The following is a 24,848-nucleotide window of genomic DNA, read 5'->3' as shown; positions in this document are numbered from 1 at the left end:
TATCAGACCAGTCCAGCGAATGACATGTCTATTCTTTAACCCGCCCGAAGGAAGAAGGAAAGTTACAAGAGAAAGGAGACCCGCCAACTCACTCATTCTCTCATCCACACAATCATCTTAGGTAAGATACAAAAGTGCCCTGTTATGGGCAACTATGAGTTACACAACCTGTTGGGCAGCCACCACAGGACCCAGGGAAAACGTGTTCGCAGATCTGTGGGCAACATCCTTAAGATAAAAAGAGGTGAACATGGACTGGCGTAACCAAGCACCAGCGCTCAGCACTATGTACAGCCAAGTTCTTTTATTGAAAGCCAGAGAGTGACCAATACCCCTAACGTCATGCGCTCTAGCCTGCACAGATGTGGTGGTGGAATCATCAAGAGTCAAGTATTGCCTGTCTGATGGCTTCCCGTATCCAAAATGAGATAGTATTCTTAGACACCTCTTTCTTTGTACGGCTTGTGCTAACAAAAAGTCTGCGGCAGCCTGGTCTAAGATGCTGAGTCATTTTTAGATAGCAACGTAGACACCTCTTTCTTTGTACGACCTGTGCTAACAAAAAGTCTGCGGCAGCCTGGTCTAAGGTGCCGAGTCCTTTTAAGATAGCAACGTAGGGCCCTGACAGGGCACAACAAAAAGTCTTGAGCATCACCACCCACAAAGTCATTCAGTGATGGAATGGAAGACGAAGTGAACCTGTCATTGTGCACAGAGGGATTTTGGGTCTTGGCCACGAATTCCGGGACAAATTCGAAGGACACTGACCCCCAACCCCTGGTGTGCTTCACATCATAGCTCAGACCGTGGAGCTCTCCTACCCTCTTGGAAGATGCCAAGGCCAGAAGGAAAACTGTCTGGAGCGTCAAGTTCCTGTCAGATGAGTGACGCAAGGGCTCATATGGACTCTTAGTGAAGCTCTTGAGAACCAAGGAAACATCCCACGTCGGAGGCTTGAGCTCTCTAGGAGAACTCGACTTCTCAAACCCCTTAACTAGCAAGGAAAGTTCCCAGGAAGAGGAGATGTCGATACCTTTAAGGCGTAACACCAAACTCAGGGGTGCCCTGTACCTGTAGGCCTCTAATGGCAGAAACGGACAAACATTTCTCGTCTCAGAGGAAGGTTAAAAGTCTGATATTCGTTGAATAGAGGTTGTGAGTGGAGAAAAACCCTGTTACGACACCAATCACAGTAGATTGCATATTTGCCTTGGTTAACCGCAAAGGTTGACTTTCTGAGACTGCTGGACATATGCCCTGCAGTCCTTCTGAGAAAAGCCTCCTGCTTGGAGGAGATACTTGATGGCCTCTAGCCGTGAAGAGACAGGGATTCTACTGACTGGTGGAACCTTTCCGCATGGGGCTAACACGAGATGTCGCCAAGGGGAATCTCCCTCAGAACCTCTGACAACAACGATAGCAGATCTGGGAACCATTCTGCCTGAGGCCACAGAGGGGCTACCAAAGTCATCCTGAGACCCTGTGAACTCATTAGCCTGTTCAGAACTTGACGGATCAAATAAATCAGAGGGAAGGCATACACCTCCAGGTTGTCCCAGGGATGTTGGAATGCATCCTCTGCTAATGCTAAAGGATCTGGGACCACTGAACAGAATATCTCCAGCTTCCTGTTGAAGTGAGTCACAAAAAGGTCCAGCATGGGTCTCCCCCAAACCTGGAAAAGCTTGTCTGCTACCACTTGATGAAGGGACCACTCTGTACCTAGGATTTGATCCCGACGACTGAGTTTGTTTGCGACCATATTCCGTTTGCCTGGGATATACCTGGCTGAGAGCTCTACCGAATTGCTGACCGCCTGCTGGTGAACCTTGATGGTCAAGGCATGAAGTTTATGAGAAACCAGGCCTCCCTGCTTGTTCACATAGGCTACCACTGTGGTGTTGTCCGACATGAGAATGACAGAATGACCCTCTACCTTCCCCCAAAACTCTTTCAGACCCAGGAAGGCTGCATTCAACTCCAAGACATTGATATATTGCTGCTTGTTCTCCGAACTCCAAATGCCTGAAGCGATGAGGCCGCCTAAATGAGCCCCCCTACCTGAGAGGGAGGCGTCTGAGAATAGAAGGAAGTCCGGTGGAAGAGAACGCAGAGGGACACCCTTTGAAAGATTCTGGTCATCCAACCACCAACAAAGGTTTTCTCTCACTTCCAGAGACAGAGGAACCTTTAACAGGGGTGAGTCCCCCTCAGCAAACAGATCCCCTGAGCATGGGCCCAACTTAACACGAGAGAGAAGACCCTTGTGAACACTTGAGGGGCTGTTGTCAGCCCAAAGCATAGGACTTTGAACTCAAAGACCTTGTCCCCAAGAGAGAAGCGAAGGAACTTCCTGGACGTCGGATGAACAGGGATTTGGAAGTATGCATCCCTTAAGTCCATCGACAGCATGAAGTCGCCTTCCCTCACGGCTGCCAACACCAAACATGGGGTCTCCATCTTGAACCGTGTCTTCCTGATGAAGTGATTCAAGATGGACAAGTCGATCACAGGTCTTCATCCTCCCGACGCCTTGAGCACCAAGAAGATGTGACTGTAAAACGCCTAAAACGGACACACCACTTCCTATATCGCATCCTTGTCCATCATCTTCTGCACTTCCTCCCAAAGAGCCAAGAACTTCAGAGAATCTGGAGGATATGCCTTCCTGAGCTGCGGCTTGTCTGACAGAGGAGGAAAGAAGTCGAGTGGCAGTAGGTACCCCATCCGAAGGACATCTACCACCCACTTCTCTGCCCCATAACTCTGCCACTTGGCCCAATGGCCCACCAGGCAACCCCCACCCTCGGCGTAGGAGAGGAAGAAGTGCCTAACCTCTGCCCCTTGGGCCCCTTCTTGGCTTAAAGGAACGAGAGCGAAAGGGACGTTGATCCTCTGACCTTGGCTGAGTCGAACAGGAAGGCCCTGCCAAAATCGAATTCCTCGATGGCCTACCAGCTAATGATCTTGACTGCTGCTAGACAGGGGGAGGAGGAGGAACCATATGTCTCCGAGGACGAGACTCCAACTTAGACATGGCCTGGTACACCAGTCTGTCTTTGGTGTCAGCTCGGTCCACCGGTCTTATCGCATTCTCGAACTCGGTCCAAGGAAAAAATATTGGGACTCCAATAGATCTCCGTTCCTCAGTGCCAGCAAGGACTCCGTGTCAACTGATCTCTCCATCCTAGACAAAGCCGCGTCTCTTCTAATCAGAAGGTTAGCCCATAAATTAACACTGAGGTGAGTCATATACAAAAATGGCTTGCCTCTGGACTGCAAGAGACTGCAAGTGAGGATGCACTCACTAACCCTTCTGGGGACCTGTCAGAAGCTATCTTGGCAATGACCACATACCAGAAGTCCAGCCAAGAAACCGTCTGCAGCATGAAGGCTGCTGTAGATTTCAATGCTGAGGCATCTTGTGGAGACAAGGACGGAGCCACCAACTTCACCTGCTCCAAAGTCAATCCCGGCTTCAGGTGAATGAAGTCTGGGTTAAGATGGCACGGCATCAAGAATGCAGTTTGTAGCATAGTACTTTTTATGTTTCGTGATAGGTGGGGGTAGTAGCTTGGCAGAGCCCATAGAGCGAAGCGAACCGTCCCGATCCGAAACAGAGGCATTAACTTTATGCAAAACCGACTGGACGTGCCCCGACAAGAGAAGCTGAAGAGATGATTTGGGATCCTGCGTAGCTCCCACCAAGGCTTCCAAGGAAGAAGGAGCGTAAGACGACCAAGCCTGAGTCCTACTTTCCAAATTGTTAAACCCATGAGTGAGATCAACATCTTCTGAAAAGGAAGACAAAAACTCTTGTGTGTCTCCCTCCTCCTGCTCCGGCAATGGACCAACGATGAGAAGAATGTGTAGGCTCCTCTATGGCACCTTCCCCATTAAAATTAATGGAAGGATCAGCAGCCAAACAGCCCGAAACACCAACTGACCTGCCTGGGCCGGGTCCAAGCGTCGGCTCCTGAGATGAACCCACTAGGAACATCACTATGTACTCCTCCAACAGATGACTCAAACATACGAATGTGAGTTGGAGAGGAATCCTGAACACTCGAGATTGAAGGAGAATCCCCCAGAGTCGAACTCTTGGAAGCACCAGTAAGAGGGGCAGGCAAACACTCCTGCTGCACCAACTCCACACTCACCACCTTCGACCTCTTGACAGGCGCCTTGAGATCCTTACGGCGACAAATAGGCCCTGGAGAAGAAGGAGCACTTGCATCATGTGCAGGGACAGGGGAGGTTGCAACATGCTCGCAATGTGCACGAATGGGGGAGGTTGCAACACGCTCGCGATGAGCACGGATGGGGGAGTTTGCAACACGCCCGCGATTCGATGCAGAGGATGAAGCAGCCACTGCAGATTGCACAAGGGAAGAGACAATAACACTCTCGAGAACACGTCCGCGTTGTTCTTCCCTCGTAGGCGAAGAAAGAGCAAAGTCCTTAGCCTTCTAACGCTTGATACGCCGACGTGTTGTAGATGGGGAAGAGGGAGAGGAAGACAGCACTGGTTTCTTATGCGATCTCTTCGCAGGAGGCGGGGACGAAGCAACACATTTCCTTCCAGTCCTCCCAACCGACAGGGCAGCCAACTTATCATCCAAAACAAGAGTCCAACCTCTCAAGCACTGCCTGGCATATAACCTCAGACTGATCTGCAAGAGAAGGTTCCTATGACATGAAAGGGAGATGTAGCAAACTGGGCAGCAGAGATGATGTCACTGCTGAGAGAGGCAGTGCAGAGGAGACGACTGGGAGTGACGTCATCGATGGGAGTGATGTCACAGGTGGTGATGATGTCACGGCTTCCCCTCGGTCTGAAGGGGAAGCAGACGCCACTGGCAGAGGAATACACAATGACGGATCCAGTGATGTCATCAACGGGGGCTGACGCTACGACTTCCCTCCGACTCGAAGAAGCGGAAACAGTCACTGGCTGAGCAATACAAGATGGCTGGCCTCGGCTACCCACAAAGACGAGGCTTGGAGGAGGGGGGATGGCCTGGCCATTCTGAGGATAGGGGTAGCAAGCCTCCATAAAGTGCGCTAGCAACCTCTCCAAATCGCCGCCATCTTGGATGCCTCTGACTCTGGAATAAATGAAAATGATGAAAAAGCCTCCCCCTTCCCGGGAATCAAATTAACTCATGAAGAAGAAGGGGCGACATTACAAATCAGCCTGGTGGCCTCCCAATGCTTCCAGCGACGAATCAATGGAAGAAAAGGAAGGAGACACAGAAACAATGCTACTATGGGGGGTGAAAACTGCAGGAGATGAAGCATCAGGAGGCAAAAAACCTTCCCAAGAAGGAAGAGTTGAAACTCTCCGATGCTCTATCTTGGTATAAAACGACTTCCACTGCTCTTCAGTCCATGCCCAGCATTCCATGCAAGGATTCGTTATAGTACAAAAATTAAAACGGCACCTACTACACATGATGTGGGGATTGGTTGCTGCCAAAGCCAAAAAACAAGAACACTGAAAACCTGGAATTCCGGGGCACATACGTTGACAAGACCAAGAAGGACCAGAAGAAGCCATAATATCAGCCAAACACACACGCACAAAACACAAGCGAAACGGGCAATGAACTGGGTAAAGGCCGAGAGAGAGGTAAACCACGACTCTCGCCCAGGCGGTTAAAGAAAAGACTGACGCGGTGGCGTAGGTGAGTGGTCCTTGACCACTCTTCACCCGATCTACGCATGCGTTGCCAGATATTACAAGATTCCTTGCTTTCATCTGTTTTTTAACCAGATGTAGCTAGGTACTAGAAATGATCCTATTGTTGAGACCGAAAGGTTTTTCGGGTATGAACAACCTGATTTTAACCTCTGCTAGTCTTATTGTTTTTTTTAGGTACAGTGGTACCTCAGGATACGAAATTAATCCGTTCCGAGGCGGCCTTCGTAACCTGAGCTTTGTTCCGATACGTAATACAAACCATCGGTCCTTTAACAATAGGAAGTAGCTAGCGGCAGCTGGAATGGTCGTAAGCTTCGAACAAGGGGAGAACGGTAGTTAACTGCTTGTCCGATCGTCGCGCGTGAGGTAAACAAATCACTTTTGCTTTCGGCCGTGGTGAGACAAGACGTGTTCGTCATCGCTCTGCCCGCTATTGTCGTTGCTTTGGTTTATTCAGCCCTCTTTCTGGTTTGTTTGTGTGTGGTAAATGAATTTGTAAGTACTTGCTTTCATTTCTTTATTGCATTTATTGATAATTATGACGGATCAAGAAATGGAGATTTCGCCGCGCCCCCCGGTCGCCCGTAGAGTGTGTCCCGGGCTGGAGGGGCGTAAATGCGGCGGATTCCGATCCTTTGTGGATGTTGATCCACATGAAGTGTGTACTCGTTGTCGGGGGCGAGAATGCTCCCGAGGCGAGCCCTGTATTACATGTGTAAATTGGTCCGAGGCGCAGTGGGTTCTGTACGAGGGCAGGAAGAGACTTAGGCCTGCAAAGAAGTCATCGGAAAGCTCTCCAGTGACTCCTTTGGTTACCGATACTTCGTCTTCCTTCCTGCCTCCCGGTCAGCCCCCACGGTTTGCGCCTTCCCCTGCGGGGGGGGTAGCGGAGTCCTTCTCCTCACTTGATCCGTCGAGTGTGGAGGAGGGCGCTCGCTACCCGGACGTCCAGTTGTACTCGGGGTCTTCCGTCCGCTCTGGGTGGGCTTTGTCTCCCCCCAGGCGCGAGGGAACCCCTCTAACTAACCCGACTGTTGCTTCCGCAGGTGTGCCACCAGTGAAGGACGACCTGGGACAGGTGTGGGAGTCGCTGGGGTTGCAGGGAGTGCCAAGCATTCAAGGGTTGATCCAGCGGTTGGCGGGGTCGGCAGTGGTCACACATGGTGTAGTGACCACCACCACTACTACGATCACGACTCCAGCCTATGGCATGCCGCCGCATCTAGTGTACACGCCGCATGTAACGACGGTGACGCCGACAGCTGCGGTACAGAGACCTCTCGCTGCTGTGTCAAAGAGAACCATGCCACCGCCACCTGGGTTCTTTGTGCTGCCGACCCCGGACTTCCGCTGCCCTAAAAGCTCTCCCTTAGACTTGCCGCCAGTACCGAGAATGCAGGTAGCTGCCGACAGGACGCTTGGCTCTCCTGTGGTTGCTGCCGTACCGCCGGTACCTGTTGCTGTCCCTGCCGCTCCCGCTGTTCCAGACACTGCTGTTCCTGCTGTTCCTGTACCTGTTCCTGTCGCTCCTGTTGTTGGTGGTGCTGCTCCAGGCTCAGGTCTTTCCGGACAGGTGCAGTCGGGCCCTGTTGCTTCGGCAACTGCCCCGGCTCCCTCCTGGATGGAAGACCTGACGTCTGTCCTGCGGAGCCTGGCGAAGAAGAAGAGGAAGAAGAGGAAGGTGTCGTCGTCTTCTTCGTCGTCTGCTGCCTCCTCTTCCCCTTCGACTTCTAAGGCTACCAAGCCGAAGAAGAAGAAGGCTGCCTCCTCCCCCCCTAAGAAGGCTCCTTCGGGACCTTCTAAGGGCCCGTCTCGCTCAGGCGATTCGGGGAGCTCTTCTGCTGGTCCTCCTGCTCCCTCGGGAACAGGGCCCGTCTCTTCTTCTGCAAAGAAGAAGACGACGGGGACCAGAGGAGTACCAGCCTCGGCTGGCACTTCCTCGCCTGGTATTAGCGGTTCTGCCGCTAAACCAGGATCCGCCTCGGCTTCTCGTTCGCGAGAAGTACCGAGTGGACGGTCTTCCGCGGGAGACCGTCCAGCCAAAGTCTTGACGCCCGAGCTCGCTCGCCGTCAAGACGGAAGCGCGGAGCAGAAGACTGGCGAGAGTCGTGCAGACGACTCTCGCCAGGCCAGTGGACGCTCTCGCAGCAACCAGCTGGCTGCTTGGGTAGACGTGACGGTCGCTGACCAGCCACGGGTTGAGGCGAGGAAGGGGTCCCCGCGGCGGCCGTCAGTACCAGCGCCGAGAGGACGCTCACCGGTCTCACCGCGACAGCGAGCCTAGCAGGTCACCTGACCGCCGCTCCCATCGGGACCGGGCGGAGGGACGGAGGTGACCAGCAAACAGCTCGCCTGACGCTCGGGATCGGGGTCGACGTTCTCAGCCGAGCCTCTCGCCCCAGGCGAGCGGCAAGGCTAGGCCTGCTGCTCGATCACCACCGCGGGTTGGGGATCAGCAGCAGCCCTCCAAGCACGCTGGTCCTGCCAGCGAGCGAGGGGGGAGCGTCAGGTCTGCCTTCCTTCCAGTAACCTTCAACCTCCTCGGGCTACACCGGGAGGAGCGAGGTACCTAGGAGTGATCGCGAGGGGTGCGCCGCTCGCGATCCCGCTATGACGCCGTACGCACCAGGCACAGTTTTAGGACCGGCCAGGACGTACGCGCAAGTAGCTGGAGGCGACCGTGAGGGGTCTGTCGCTGTTCCTCCTTCTGAAGGAGGAGTATCTCGGGATCTGTTCTTGCTGGAGGGACTGGACGGTCCTACTCCGCAAGACGCAGTTACTCCCGAGATACAGAGGAACTTTGCAGAAGTCATTAAGCTGATTCGTCAGCATAATGGCCTTGCGGAAGGATCGCCGCTACCACCGTCCGAGCCCACGTCCCGGCTCGAGTCATTTTGGGGCCCGAAGAGGGAACCCAAAATGATGGTGGGACTGCCGCGATCGGAGCTTGCAGACTCAGTCCTGGATCAGGTGGAGAATCTCGTCTCAGGGCGAGAGGATTCGCTGAAATCCGGACGGTCTTCCAAGCTGCTTCCTCCTCCCCTACAGCGTCAGAGGCGTTTCTATGTGCCATCGGAAGACCCGATACCGCCGAAAACAGGTTAACCCGGAGTTAGCAAGGCTGACTCCAGGTGTGTCCCTGCAGCAGCTCCTGTCGGAGAACCTCTGGTTCTCGCAGCAGGAGGCACTTGCCCTGGAATCTACCGCTATGGCAGCATTCCAGGCAGTCTCTTGGCTGGATTTGTGGTCCCTCACAATATCCAAAGTAGCGGCCGGCTCTGGGAGCTCTGCTCTCGAAGACGACGCTTCTTTCAGGAGACTGTGCCAGTCTGGAGGAAGAGCTATCTCTTACCTCGCCCATCAGACTGCTAACCTGTGGGCCAACTTGGTTCTTCGACGTAGGGACGCAGTCCTTACCCGAGTGACCAAGGGGGCTGGGCGTGAGGCGGCACTCGGGCTTCGCAACGGACCCATTAGGAGTTCCTCCGCTCTCTTTCCCGGAGAGATGGTGGACGCTGCGGTGGAAAGGCGGCGCACTGATGACAGTGACCGCTTAGTTCACCAGGCAGTCTCGAAGGTTACTGGGCAATCTCGAGTAACTGCGGCTAAGCCTAAGAGTTTAGCTGGCGCTTCCACGGCGGCTAAGACGGTTGCTCCTCCCTAAGCCCCGTGTGAAGACTCCTGTTGTTTCGACTTCTGCGAGAGGAGGCCGTAACCAGCCCTCCTCCCAGACCTCCTTTCCCCGAGGAGGTGGTGGGAAGAAGTCGAAACGAGGTGGGAAACGCTAGGGACGGCGTTCCCCCTCACCTGCTGCCGGAAGTGGGGGGGTGCCTAGCGAGCCATTGGGCAACTTGGCAGCGCTTATGGCGCCGAGAAACTGGATAGTAGACGTCCTTCGGGAGGGATATCTACTACCCTTCGAGTCTCGGCCCCCCCTCATCTCCAAACCGGTCCATCTACAAACCTATGTCCGGGGATCATCAAAGGACAACGCTCTTCGACAGGAGATCAAGACCATGCTGGCGAAACGAGCTGTGGAAATCGTAGAGGACCAGTCACCGGGCTTTTACAGCCGCCTCTTCCTAGTGGAGAAGGCATCGGGGGGCTGGCGTCCGGTGATAGACCTCTCTCCCCTGAACCGCTTCGTTCGCACGACTCGGTTCACGATGGAGTCGGCACGCTCCGTGCTCGACTCGATCAGGGGGAACGATTTCATGCTTTCAGTGGACTTGAAGGACGCGTATTTTCAAATACCCATCCATCAGTCCTCCAGAAAGTACCTCCGCTTCATCTTCGACGGGGCGGTGTACCAATTCAGGGCACTTTGTTTCGGTCTGTCAACCGCCCCACAGGTGTTCATGCGAGTGTTCACTCTGGTGTCAGCTTGGGCCCATTCGCACGGGATACGTCTTCTGAGGTATCTCGACGATTGGCTGGTCCTGGCGAGCTCCCGCTCGCAGTTGCTGCAGGACAGGGATCGACTTCTCAAGTTTTGTCACGATCTGGGGATTGTGATAAACTACGAGAAGTCCGATCTCGAACCCAAGCAGAAGATGAAGTACCTGGGTATGCTGATAGACACGGTAGCAGGGCAAGTCTTTCCCGCAGACTTGCGAATCAGCAAATTCAGGGAGGCAGCCGGCCGGTTCCTGTCTCGGCAGGAACAGGCAGCACAGCAATGGCAAGTCGTGATCGGCCATCTGTCGTCACGAGAAGTTAGTCCCTCACAGGCGTCTTCACCTGCGGTCTCTCCAGTGGAGGCTAAGGGAGAGTTGGTCTCAGGCGAAGGATCCTCCTTACTTTCCCGTGGCTCTCACGGAAAAGGTGAGGCAGGACCTAGCCTGGTGGCTCGACGACAAGAACCTCTTAAGAGGAGTGCCCATCCGCACTCCCCCCCTGGAGATGCTGCTGTTCTCAGACGCATCGACCGAGGGATGGGGCGCACACCTGGAGGAGTTGCTGACTGCAGGTGTGTGGGACCATCACGAAAAGCACCTTCACATCAATGTCCTGGAACTCAAGGCGGCGTTCTACGCTCTCCAAGAATTTCAGGACCGCTTGGTGGGACACTCAGTGGTGTTGATGTGCGACAACACCACAGTAGTGGCATATGTCAACAAGCAGGGGGGCCTAGTGTCTCTTCCGCTTCACCAGTTGACGGTGCAGGTGCACGAGTGGGCCACGGCTCACTCGATAGAGCTGTCAGCACGCTACATTCCAGGCAAGAGGAATGTAGTAGCGGACAAGCTCAGCCGTCGGGATCAGGTGATAGGAACCGAATGGTCTCTACACCCAGACGTGGCGGAAAGGCTCTTCAACCTGTGGGGGCGACCGGTCGTAGACCTGTTCGCTACCCGGCACAACAGAAAACTGCAGGTTTTCTTTTCAGCCGTGCCGGACCCATGGGCAGCTGCAGAGGACGCTCTCCAACACCCCTGGGACAACCTCTTCGTTTACGCCTTTCCTCCCTTCTGTCTGATTCGGAAAGTGATCAGCCGAGCGCTGACCACCCCGAATCTCAGGATGATCCTGGTGGCTCCCAAACGACCTCAGGCCGTTTGGTATCCGGACCTGCTGGCTCTTCTTGCGGAAGCACCGAGAGAGCTACCCCATTGGCACAACCTTCTAGCCCAGCCACACGTAGAACGGTACCACCAAGCAGTCCAGTCCCTTCAACTTCACGGCTGGCTGTTATCCACCATCTCTTGCGAACGAGAGGCTTTTCTCGTAGCGCAGCAAACAGAGATGGCTGGACACGTCCGACAGTCCTCTGCAGCTGTGTACCAGGGGTAAGTGGGCCGTCTTCTGTGGTTGGTGTCATAGACAGGGTCTGTCTCCTCTCAGAGCCACTCTTCAGCAGGTAGCGGATTTTCCTCATGTTTCTTCGCCGAGGAGAAGCTCCTCTCAGTACCCACAGTTAAAGGATATAGAGCCGCCCTGGCTCTTGTCCTAAAACTGAGGGGACTGGACATCTTGAACTCGTTCGAGATCTTGCTTATGAGGAGCTTCGAAAGGTCTTGCCCACCCAGGGAACTCAGGCCCCCTGCGTGGGATTGGCGGGATGTTGACTCTCGTCCTTAGGAGTTTGACTCGAAGACCCTTCGAGGCCACTCCGAGAGTCGTCAGACAGGTATCTGACCCTCAAGACCCTCTTCTTGCTGGCCCTGGCATCGGCAAAGAGAGTAGGGGAACTACATGGTCTTTCTTATGATGTTAAACACACCAGAGGTTGGGGATCTGTGACGCTCGATTTCGTCCCGAACTTCGTAGCTAAGACTCAGAATCCGTCGATCCCTGACGACAGGTTCGAGTCTTTCACGATCCCCTCCCTCTGGACTTCACCGATAATGATGCGGATGAGATGCTGCTTTGTCCTGTGAGGGCGCTACGGCGCTATCTGAAGAGAACTCGCACCTCAGGCCTGAGTGTCGACGCCCTCTTCGTTAGCACTGGGGTTACCAAGAAAGAAGTATCCAAGAACACGCTTTCTTTCTGGCTACGTGAGGTGATCAGGAGAGCGTACGAGGCTGATGGTAGTGACGACATCCGTACGCTCCGACCGAGAGCCCACGAAGTCAGAGGTATCGGACCCTCCTTAGCGTTCCGTAAGAAAATTAACTCCTTGGCGCAGGTCCTGAAGGCAGGTGTCTGTGCCAACCAGACCACCTTCACGTCCTTCTTTACCTTCGGGATATTGCCCACAAGTCCTTGGATACTTTTTCCTTGGGACCTGTGGTGGCTGCTCAACACGTTGTGTAAGCTTACCCAGCACCCAAGCAGGCAGAACAGCATCGATTCCTGGTATGACTGGGAGAATGAATGTGCGAATGAGAGTGTGACTGGCTTCTCTTCACCATCTTTCTCTACCTCTACCTGTGGGCAGAGGGATACGGTCGTCACCATGCTGGAAAGGAGTCAGATGCAGGTAAGCTACTCGACCGAGCTCCATCCTATCCCTTTCACTAGGGATAGGAGCGTATATCCACCATTTTCTCCTACAAGGGGGAGGAAGTGGATACCTACATGAGACAAACCCATGACTTTATATTTGCTCCTGTACAGGAACAAGTTCTTACAATGCTGGTACGAAGAGATACGCTTGCTCTCTCTTAGTACTCGGCCAGAGGTCTGACCATTGATCCTGCGGTGCACACCCCGATCAATCGGACAGAGGCTTGGATCCCTCCCTCGCTCTTACGACCAGGGAGGCACTCCAAGGATGGACGAACACCAGTCTGTTCATTCAAAGACTCAGATTCCTCCCACCAAGAAGTGAGTCTTCCTATTGTTAAAGGACCGAGGGTTTGTATTACGTATCGGAACAAATGACAATTTGTCGAAAATTGCATTTTTCCTAACTATACAAACCTGAGGTCCTTTACATATAGTCCCTCCTCATGCCACCCCTCACTCTGCGTATTTTGCATGGGCCAAAAGCAAAAGTGATTTGTTTACCTCACTGCCGCGCGACGATCGGACAAGCAGTTAACTACCGTTCTCCCCTTGTTCGAAGCTTACGACCGTTCCAGCTGCCGCTAGCTCTTCCTATTGTTAAAGGACCTCAGGTTTGTATAGTTAGGAAAAATGCAATTTTCGACAAATTGTCATTTTGGTATCTTGAACCGCATTGCCTAATTCATTCCAATCCCTATAAAAACACCCCAGTAAATTTTATAATAAAGCTAAATTGACCAATAAACAATGAAATACAACAATTTGGACCATTCAGTACCTAACTTAATACATACTACTAATATGTACTACATAGTACCTGTAAGTAAAGTGTATTAGTAGTGTAAATGGTATACAAGAAATACTGTACGTACATATACTTACGTATGTAGTAAAATGTGATACCTTACCTTTCGAGTGAGGCTATATCCGAAAGTGGCGACAGAGGAGGAGGACAAACGGCAGAAAACTTGTACATACACATAACTTTACGAAACACATTAAAAAATGTCAGGAAACATTAAGACTAAACTTTACGAAACACGTTAACAAATGGCACAAAACCTTAACACTTAACTTTACAAAAAAATTAAAATAAAATTATTTATTTTTTTTTATTTTTACATTTTTTTTACTTTTTTATGCTTTACAAAATTTCCATTTCTTCACCACTTGCAACTTTCTGTTATTTGTAGTATCACTTGGATCTTCCTGTTTGCTTACTCCTACTAAAGGCCTCTTTAAAAAATAACTATCCAAGGAAGATTGCTTCTGCCTGCTTTTGACAATGTTCCTGAAATGACTCAGGCAAACGTCATCAAACTGCGCAAGCATACGACCTGTGCAAGCCTTTTCGGGGTGTTTCTTTTCTACAAATGATTGAACCTTATGAAAAGCAGCTAGAGCATCCTTAATTTCTGCCATTGTCATAGGGTCCTCCTCCTCCTCCTTGCCGCTGCTAGAGAACTCTTCTTGAACGACATTATGTTGCATGGCCTCCAACTCCTTCAGGTCATCCGTCATAAGCTCCTCTTGGTGCTCTTCGAGAAGGTCATTGATGTTGTCCTCGTCGACGACCAGCCCCATGGACTTGCCGAGTGCAACGATCTTGTCAAGATCTGGTTGCGAAACAGTTTCAGGTTCGTCAACTGTTTCTGAATATGCACCAGCTTCGCCAACGACAAATCCCTCGAAGTCTCAGGGGGATAGGGCATCAGGCCAGAGTTTCCTCCACGAAGAATTCAAGGTTCGCCTCGAAACCTCCTGCCAAGCTTGGTCGATGAGTCGGATGCACATTACGATATCGAAATGCTCCTTCCAAAATTCACGCAAGGTGAGGTTTGTGGTATCGGTGATGTCGAAACATTTCTTGAAAAGATGTTTCATATACAGCTTCTTGAAGTTCGATATCACTTGCTGGTCCATGGGCTGGAGGAGAGGGGTGGTGTTAGGCGGAAGATAAAAAACCTTGATGAAAGAATACTCCACTAGGATATCTTCCTCGAGGCCAGGAGGGCGAGCAGGGGCATTGTCCAACAACAGCAGACATTTCAGAGGGAGGCGCTTCTCTTCCAAGAATTTCTTTGCTGTCGGGCCAAAACACAGATTTACCCACTCGGTGAACAAAAGTTTCGTTACCAGGCTTTCGCATTAGCCCTCCCACATCACTGGAAACTTCTCCTTTAGCACTTTGTGGGCCTTGAAGGCTCGAGGAGTCTCCGAATGATACACAAGTAGGGTCTTCACCTTGCAATCCCCACTGGTGTTCAAACAAAGTGCGAACGTAAGCCTGTCTTTCATAGGCTTATGCCCGGGTAGCTTCTCTTCCTCTGTAATGTACGTCCGACGAGGCATTTTTTTCCAAAAAAGGCCAGTCTCATCACAGTTGAAGACTTGCTGAGAACTGTAGCCTTCGTTGATCGTCATCTCGTCGAACGTATTAATAAAGGCTTCGGCCGCTTTCGTGTCCGAGCTGGCTGCCTCCCCATGCCGCACCACTGAATGGATGCCAGTCTGTTTCTGGAATTTTTCAAACCACCCATAAGAAGCCTTGAAGTCTGGGGTTGGCGTCGATGTCCCTTCTCCTCCGTCATCTTCGGCCTGGGCAATCAAATCACCAAAAATAGCACTGGCCTTGTGGGAGATTGCCATCTCAGTTATCGTATCGTCAGTGATTTCTTTGTCTTTTATCCAGACAAGAAGCAGTCTCTCCATCTCGTCGTGCACGTGGCTCCTCTTGTTGGACAAAATAGTGATGCCCTTGGAAGGTGTAGCAGCTTTGATGGCTTCCTTCTGCTTAAGGATGGTGCCTTTCGTCGACGGATTTCGGCCATATTCCTCAGCGATCACACTCAACCACATGCCAGCTTCATACTTTTTAATTATCTCCATCTTCGTCTCCATAGAAAGCATCCTCTTCTTTCCGTGAACTTCAGCAACTTTCTTGGGACCCATGACTACGTATACTGTACGTAATTAAGTTATGTAGTATATGTACTTAAGTTCTCCCACAACACAATAAAGTAGTACAACGAAATCACTAACACGAGTTTACGTTAGTAAACGAAATCGTATATGTGAACGAACGAATTCCGCGTGCGTACGATAACACTGGTGCGAAGCAATGGCTGAAGAAGAACGCTTTTATGTAGAGCACGATGGGAGAGATGCTGACCAATGGGAGAGCAGGATCTTATGGCGGTGACTAGCATCAGGAACCAATGGAAGAACAGGAGGATGGTGACGAGTCTACTCAGTTGGCAGCACGCTAGTTTTAAAATTGTTATCGGTGGTCTGGGCGAATCTCGGGATTTTACAGCAACAACCTTTCGTAACCTGAACCATTTTCGTATGTAGAGCCAAAAATATCTTCGTATTTGCTTTCGTAACTTGAATTTTTCGTAAGCTGGGACTTTCGTTTGTCGAGGTACCATTGTATTCTAAACATAAAACTGAATCAACATGCTTTGCTTTCACTGGGCTGTCCTTAAGGGTTTGTCATTAGCAATACTGTACATATTTTAATTTATTGAATATTCATGCGTTATATGATTGTGACAGTTCAGAGACAGAATAGACTTACTGTAACCACCTTGTTATCTTTGTTTCATGTGCATCATAATCCAGTGATGGGTTTAATTGGTTCCTTTATTATTATGAAGCTCATTACCCCCATAAAACTAGCCACTCATTTAAGGTAGTAATGAGTTTTAGAGTTGTTAATTACTGATTAGAATGGTTATTTGATCTGGACATTGTAGGTTGTACTGGTAGCTTTGATCCCTTTACTGACACTTATTCCCTTTTATTTCCATTTGAGGAGGGACCCAATGCATTTAATATTACAGTACATTGGTTTTAATATTTAGTGTAACAAACACCCTAGTGGTACACAGTAAGATTTTTGGGACATATTTTTCTAGTCACTAACTTGGAAAGGTTCAAGCAAAGCCATAAACTATAGACCTGAAACCTATCCATTTAACTAGATGTTTAAGTAAAGTTCTTGAAATAAATGGTCTGTGCCAGACTAATGTGGTACTCTATATGCAAATGTGTAAAATTATATTTCTAGATCTGCTTAGGTCATAAAACATTGATCAATGTTAGATTCATTAGTTCGTTTAGACCATGTCCAGAGAGGCTTTGAACATGAAAAAGTAACCAAAGCAACTTTTTCAGTATTCGAAAGGCATTTGACCCCACATGGAGATATTCGGTATTCAAAACTTTGTACATTATTACATTATATTTTTTTTGTAGAAACTTGCAGTACAGTATTAACAAAACTTAATATTTATTTCAAAAGATACAAACTAGAATACGTACAGTCATTTGAGATAGTGTTCTTAATAGCACTAGTTGAATTGGCATTAATGACCTTAAAAGATTGTTACATATGGGGAATAAAAATAATGTATATGTGGATTACTGCCATATTTTACCTACCAATGGATACTTTATGAATGGTCCACATGGCCCAGTCCTGTGCAAGTCATTGCTAACAGTTGTACATATGCAAATGTGTAAGCTTCATCCTATATTTATGTCAAGTTCTGGAAATAAAGCTACAAAGGAAATTTGGTCAGAACCATCATTTACAAATGATTCAGTTACATAACTTTTAAAGAACTGCAAGTTATTAGATGGAATTTAGATATAAAAAGAATCTCTTCTGGCCCCTACAAGATTTAAACATTTTAAGAGAGAGGTCTAATGTAAATAACATAACAATTGGCAAAAGTAAAGTTAAAGATGTTGGACAACTAGGTAAAGTAAAAGCACAGGGAATAAGAATTGAGAGGCATAGCAACAATGTGGTGGTCTTGTCCATGTTATGTGCAAGACACACTACCCCTCATGGTACCCCTTATGGGGTATTCATACGATAATTCAATAAACATTAGTATTTTATACCTTGCTAGTTTTCATAATACGTAATGTCCTACTTCGCAGTAAAGTCTTGTATAATCTGCAATCTGTTTTCATTCTTTAGAATGCTGTGGTTAAGGAGTATCTAGATCAAGAAAAGTTATCTCTGAAGAAGATGCAGGAAGAAGTGGAATCTCAAAGGCAGAGTTTCCAGGGCACAAGAGAGGAACAACAGATTCGACTGGCTCAGATAGCAAGTCAAACACAAGCGTTACATGCTCAACAAGATAGACTAGAAAGGGTAAGCATTTCTTTTCCTGTAACTGTGATGACAAAAGGAAACGGTAGAAAAATTGGTTGAGGTAGGAAGATATGCAATTATAAATGTTCTTGCAAATTGCAATCTTCATAATAACTTTATGAACGAACTCATGAATTCTGGATAGTTTCTGGAATTCTTATCACTATTCCTCGTATTTATTTGTTCTTAATGATTTTGTCTTCCTTGTTTCACCCCATAGCAAACTATAACTGTTGTTTTGAATATTTGTCATTATTTTTACTTTGACTATTTCTCATTATTTCTTTATATACTACCCTCCCCCAGATTATTAGGCTGTCAAGTGTTCCTTCTATGTTCATCTACATGTTAACTGGTTTAGTTGTCATTCGCAACACTAGAGCCAGAGGATGTGACAGCTATTGTAAGGGTGTGATAATGTAGAATATATGATACTGCATATTCCTAGCAATATCTGTAGTTTACTGTAGCTGCTTTAGGAAATGTGCTATGTTTATAAAACATACAGTTTAAACATTTTTCCATTCATTAGCCTCAAATAACTGAACAGTTGCTTAGTTTGACACATGCAATATTATGATAACTTTATAGCATTAACAAGATTAAAATGATTTTGGTTATCTTTATCACAACAAGAGTAATTACAATTTTATGCATGACACTTACCTGGCAGGTATATATATAGCTTATCCTCTTGACGCACTGGCAGAATTTCAAAACTCGCGGCAACCGCTAGTACACTGGTAGTTCAGGTGATGGCCACCCCGTTCCCGTGGCGCTGGTACTTGGAACTATTCCCGTTTTCCTCAGATTTTCTCTGCCAGCCGAACCGGCAACATCGTTGTTGGTTCTCTGATAGAATTTCCTGCTTGTTGACAGACTTTTTGGATATTGGTATCGTATTCACGAAGTTAGCGTGGCAATCGCATTTGGTTTGGATTTTGATTTAGTATGTCTGATTCAGGAAAGTATGTTTAGAGTTTGTGTGAAAGAAGGGTGTAAGGTGAGACTGCCGAAATCATCGGTAGATCCACATACTATTTGTAAGAAGTGTCGGGAGTTTGTATGTACGTGGGACAATAGGTGCAATGAATGTCAGTGTCTGAATGAGAAAGAGTGGAAGGCTCTTATGAAGTATGTTGAGAGATTAGAAAAAGATCGGGTTAGAAGATCTGTCTCTAGGAGTGAGAGATCGGGGTCTTCGAGTAAGCCTATGAATGAACTTTGCATGTGTCTTCTCCAGCTCATTCACATGTAGACGTAGTACCTTCCCCTCAGGTTTCTCCTGCGCCCGTTGCTGTATCTGGGGATACTACTGATCCACAAATTGTGAAAGTGTTCGCTGCCCTTGCGTCCATGGGAGATCAAATTAAACGATTAACAGACAAAGGTGGAAGTGTTTAGTGACAGTGTTGTGGAGGGGGCGCCTGATTGTCCCTCTCGTGCTCCTAGACCGAGACCTTTGTCAAGCTCCCAGGGAGAAGGCATGTCGACAGTCAAAGGGAGGCGAGAGGGGTTTACTCGCGATCAGTCGTCCCTTCAGGCAGTCCTGTTGCTTCCCAGGCTGCAGCAGTACGCCATGGAAAAGGCGATACTGGGAAGTGCCGTTATTCATCGGATAGTTCGGCGTCAGGAAGGAGTAGGCGTTTCGCGGAAGTATCGCGTCCTCTCAAGAGGTCATACTTTCCGTCCTCATCACAGGATGAAATGGCTGTTGATCAAGAAGGGTGGAGTAGCCCTGAGATTTTTTTTCATCGGAGGATGAAGAAGCTATCCCTATCAAAAGGAAGAGGATTTCTCGTCAGTTGGAAGTAACTAGCGGTGCGGTGAGAGGTGTTTCTCCGCTTAGAGGAACTCCACTGCGTAGACCGCAGGATCGCTCGCCTCTCCGTGTTAGCACCCGGTGCGTCCTCGATCTCCGCATCATCAGGAGTCTCCTAAGGAAGCGGAGACTAAGGAAGTTCTGCGGGACATGCAATGGAGAGATTAGCAGTGATTGTCCCAATCGATGGGAAGAAGCCCGAACAACCTTCGGTTAGACGTAAGGACTCGTCTCTCCCGGTTAAGTCCTCCAAGAGGACGCAGGACGTGCAGCGCAAGCCAGGACGCAGTGCATCCCTTAAGAAGGACGAAGCAGTGCAGGACGCAAGAGGAAGAGTGATGGACGCATGGTGGACGCATACGTTCAGGAGGACGCAGGACGCAGGCGGCAGCAGGTGGAAACTTTTTCTCGACAAGGAAGAGAGGAGTTTTACAAGGAGACAGCTCCGCATTCGCTCTCTAAGCAGGCTCTGCATAAGGATCCCGCTTTGGAGAGTCATCAGGATCTTGGTTTTCAAGATATTTCTTCGCAGGAGGAAGAATTTGTGGAGAGTGCGGAAGAGGACAAGAATGTGGAAGCTCCTTCCTCGGACTACAAGAGACTAACAGAGTGCCTCCTTTCTTTGTTTGAAGGAGATTTTCAACCTTCAGGCCCGCCATCGCCTTTGTCTCAATTTTCGAAGATGAAGACAACCAAGAAATCGTCTTTTTTGAAAATGACTTTGTCTATTTCAGCCAAGAAAGCCCTTCAACGTGTAAATGAGTGGTTGAAGGAGAAGAGAGAGTCAGGGAAGACTTCTTTTGCGTTTCCTCCGGCCAAGTTGGCTTCTAAGTCTGGTGTTTGGTACGCTACGGGGGAAAGTCTTGGCCTGGGAGTTCCTGCCTCCTCCCAGGGAGACTTTTCCAACATAGTGGACAGCTCCCGTAGACATGCTTTACATTCAGCCAAAGTGTGGTGGACTTCGTCAGAGTTCGACCATTTACTCAAAGGTATCTATTGGACTTTTGAGGTTTTTAATTTCTTGACTGGTCGTTGGGGGCTCTGGCTCGGACTTCGGAGATGGAAGATTCGTCAGAATCCGAGTTACCGAGAAGTATCATGTCCTGTATGGATAAAGCCTTGAGAGATGGAGCTAATGAACTGGCTTCACTTTTACGGCAGGCGTTTTTGAAGAAAAAGACTCTTTTGTGCTCATTCGCTGCTAAAGGAGTCTCGAACGCGCAAAAGTCGGAGTTGATGTTCTCTCCTCTTTCAGGACAGCTCTTCCCTCAGGATATCATTAAGGACATCTCGCTCTCCCTCACTCAGAAGGCTACTCAGGATCTACTAACGTCTTCTGTAAGGAAGTATTTACCTTCTAATGTAATGAAGAAGACTCCGAAGGATACAAGAACATCACAGCAGCCCTTTCGGGGTAGGACTTTTTCCCGACCAGCCTTTAGAGGGAAAAAGAGTTCCAGCCAAAAGAGGTTCGAAAACCAAAACCAAGCAATGATTCAGAAGTCCTCCAGCGAGTGTGTTGGGGCCAGACTTTTAGACTTCTGGGAAGTCTGGCAAAGCAAAGGAGCGGATCCTTGGTCTGTAAAGGTAGCGAAGGAAGGATACAAGATCCCCTTTCTCAAGAAACCACCTCTCGCTACAGCTCCGAGAGCCCTAGGGGCTCATTACATCGATTTAGAGAAGAGGGAGGCTCTTTGGCATCAAGTTGTCAGCATGTTAGAAAAGGGAGCCATAGAACCGGTTCTGGATCATGAATCCCCAGGTTTTTACAACCGTCTGTTTCTAGTACCGAAGTCATCAGGAGGAAGTCATCAGGAGGTTGGAGGCCAGTACTGGACGTAAGTCAGCTAAACTTGTTCGTAGAAAAGACCAAGTTTACGATGGAGACGAACGATTCAGTGCTGGCAGCGGTACGACCAGGGGGGGGACCTGGATGGTAACGTTGGACCTTCAGGTATGCGTATTTCCATATTCCGATTCATCCAAGGTCCAGGAAATATTGAGATTCGTGATCCAGGACAGGATTTATCAATTCAAAGCCCTTTGCTTCGGTCTGTGCACGGCTCCTCAAATTTTTACAAGAATGATGTCGAATGTGGCGAAGTGGCTTCATTTGTTAGGAGTCAGAGTCTCTCTCTACCTCGACGATTGGCTCATAAGAGCACAATCAAAACAGCAATGTCTGGAGGACACGAACATCACATTGGAGTTAACTCAGCAGCTGGGTCTGATGGTAAACCTGAAAAAGTCACGGTTGATCCCCTCTCAGGAGCTAGTTTATTTGGGGATTCTGATATCCTCAGTGACTTTTCGGGCTTTTCTTTTCCGTCACCCGAAAGGCAGACCATGTGCCTTCGGAAAGTGCAAGCAAGAATTCCTATTGAAAGACCAATGCTCGGCGAGAGAGTGGATGAGTCTGCTGGGGGACACTCTCTTCGTTAGAGCGGTTCATTTCCCTAGGGAGACTTCACATGAGGCCCTTACAGTTCTTTCTGAACGAAGTCTGGCCAAGAAGATCGCAACCAGATTCCTTCCGGTTTCCAATTCCTTCAAAGATAAAGGAGGAATTAAAGTGGTGGCTAGTTCCGGGGAGGTTGTCAGAGGGTACGTCACTCCAGCAGAGGAACCCAGACCGGATATATTTTCCGACGCGTCAGACGCAGGCTGGGGAGCGACGCTGGGCCCTCGGGAGGAGTCAGGCCTTTGGAACGAAGAAGAGAAAGCATGGCACATAAACAGAAGGAACTGATGGCGATCTTCTTGGCTCTGAAAGCGTTCAGACCGTGGATCCAGCGGCAAAGTGGTGCAGATCAACGCGGACAATACCACAGCTCTGGCATATATACGAAAACAAGGAGGAACCCACTCGTTGTCCCTTTGCAACTTGGCAGAGAAAACGTCACCCTGCTCACCAGGTTCATTCAAGGAGAAAAGAACGTCAGAGCGGACCTGTTGAGCAGGGACGGACAAGTGCTTTCCATGGAGTGGATGTTGCATCTTCAAGTATGCCAGAGACTGTGGAAGCTCTGGGCACACCAGTAGTGGATCTTTTCGCTACCGCAGCGACGAAGAGGTTACCGAACTATGTCTCCAATCCCACGGGACCCTCTTGCAGTCGCAGTCGATGCCTTCCTACTAGATTGGACGGGTCTAGATGCGTACGCATTTCCCCCGTTCAAGATTTTAGGAAGGGTAATGAAGAAATTCAGAGAAAGTCGAGGAACAAGGCTGACTCTGATAGCCCCATACTGGCCGGCCCAAACGTTGTTCACAGAGGTACTGGAATGGACAGTGGATTCTCCGAGAAGTCTACCCACGAGAGTAGATCTTCTCAAACAACCCCACTTCGACAGGTTCCACAAGAACACCCTCGCTCTGGGTCTGACTGCGTTCCAGGACTATCGAAAGACTTGTCAGAGCGAGGGGGTTTTCTAGAGAAGCAGCGAAGGCAGTTGCAAGAGCACGAAGGCCATCAACTATCAAAGTGTACCAGTCGAAGTGGGAGAACTTCCGTAAATGGTGTAAGAATCGGAAGATTTCTTCATCCAGTACCTCTGTGACACAAATTGCAGATTTCCTTCTGTATCTGAAGAAGGAACTGGGTTTGGCTAATCAGACAATTAAAGGTTATAAATGTATGTTGTCTGCAGTGTTTAGGCAACAGAGGTTTAGATCTGTCCAACGACGCAGATCTTAGAGATCTTCTCAGATCTTTTAATACAAAGAAGGATCGACTTTGCAGAACTCCTTCTTGGAATTTGGATGTCGTTCTCAAGTTCTTGGAAACGGATAGGTTTGAACCTATGGGCAGTGCGTCTTTGCGAGAGCTAACGAAGAAGACTATTTTCTTAGTAGCCTTAGCTACAGCTAAAAGGATTAGCGAGCTGCAAGCTATTGACAAGCAAGTAGGTGGAAGCACAACAAAGCAGTTTGTTCTTTTCAACAGGAGTTCTTAGCAAAGAATGAGAATCCTTCGCATCCGTGGCCAAGATCATTTGGAGATTGAAGGACTGGCTGATCTAGTAGGTCAAGAACAAGAAAGGGTTCTTTGCCCAGTAAGAGCCTTACGGTTTTACGTAGAAAGAACAAGAAGCATTAGGGGGACTTCATGTTCTCTGTGGTGTTCTGTTAAAGATCCTACTAGACCTATGTCTAAAAACGCGATGGCTTTCTTTGTAAGAGAAGTCATTAAAGAAGCTCATTTACTTTGTCAGGAAGAATGCTTCGGCTTGATTAAGGTTAAAGCTCATGAGGTGAGCAGTAGCTACGTCCTTAGCATTCAGGGAAAAAATTTAGCCCTCAAGGACATAGATTCGACGTTTTGGAGGACAAACTCTGTGTTTGCCTCTCATTACCTTAGAGACGTGAAGACAACTTTTGATAATTGTCAAACGTTAGGCCCGTACGTATCCTCAGGTACAGTACTGGGCAAAGGAGTTTCCACCCCATAACCTAATAACATGCTAGGTTTTTATTTTAATGAGGTTATAGTGTTTTTTATGGTTGTCTGAGAAGGTTAATACCAGCTCAGTTTTTTGGTGTAGTGTTTATTATTGTATGTGTGTGTGGTTCAGGTGACTAACTTTCCTAGCATGAATGCCCGTGGTAAATGAGGGCTAGGGTTCTCTGTCAGCAGATTGGTCATGTCCAGTTGTCAGACCCTTGTTGTTAGCTTTCTCAACAAACAGGTCACATCCTAGTTGAGAGCTACTAAGGTTTAGCAGGCTAAGAGGCAGGACCTACGAAGTCAGCTACCTTAGCAGGTAAGGAACTTAATAAGTAATTTTAAAAATTAGTTAATTTTTGAATTATGACGATGTTGCTGTCTATGACCCACCTCCAAATGTGTCAATCAGCTATATATATATACCTGCCAGTAAGTGTCATGCATAAAAATGATATTGTTATGATACAATAAAGTTTTATGCATACTTACCTGGCAGGTATATATAATTAAATTCCCACCCTCCTCCCCTCAGGAGACAGGGTTTCAGAGAAAATCTGAGGAAAACGGGAATAGTTCCAAGTACCAGCGCCACGGGAACGGGGTGGCCATCACCTGAACTACCAGTGTACTAGCGGTTGCCGCGAGTTTTGAAATTCTGCCAGTGCGTCAAGAGGATAAGCTATATATATACCTGCCAGTAGTATGCATAAAACTTTATTGTATCATAACAATATCATGTTTTTATACCATC

The 24,848-nt window shown here is 48.8% G+C and overlaps 1 protein-coding gene across 3 annotated transcripts in view; it reads left to right on the top strand.

Moving 5' to 3' along the window:
• LOC135212622 (fas-binding factor 1 homolog) overlaps positions 1-17,828 on the top strand; it is a gene marked incomplete at its 3' end in the record, with an annotated part of 53,097 nt that extends 35,269 nt beyond the window's left edge. For all 3 annotated transcript variants that reach the window (XM_064246209.1, XM_064246208.1, XM_064246207.1), the window contains 1 exon segment: positions 17,652-17,828. In XM_064246209.1, the coding sequence (XP_064102279.1) occupies positions 17,652-17,828 (177 nt within the window).
• Between the last annotated feature and the right edge of the window lie 7,020 nt (positions 17,829-24,848).

This window comes from Macrobrachium nipponense, chromosome 41 (assembly GCF_015104395.2).
Source record: "Macrobrachium nipponense isolate FS-2020 chromosome 41, ASM1510439v2, whole genome shotgun sequence".
Lineage (NCBI taxonomy): Eukaryota > Metazoa > Arthropoda > Malacostraca > Decapoda > Palaemonidae > Macrobrachium > Macrobrachium nipponense.
This window is presented reverse-complemented; position numbering and strand designations above follow the sequence as displayed.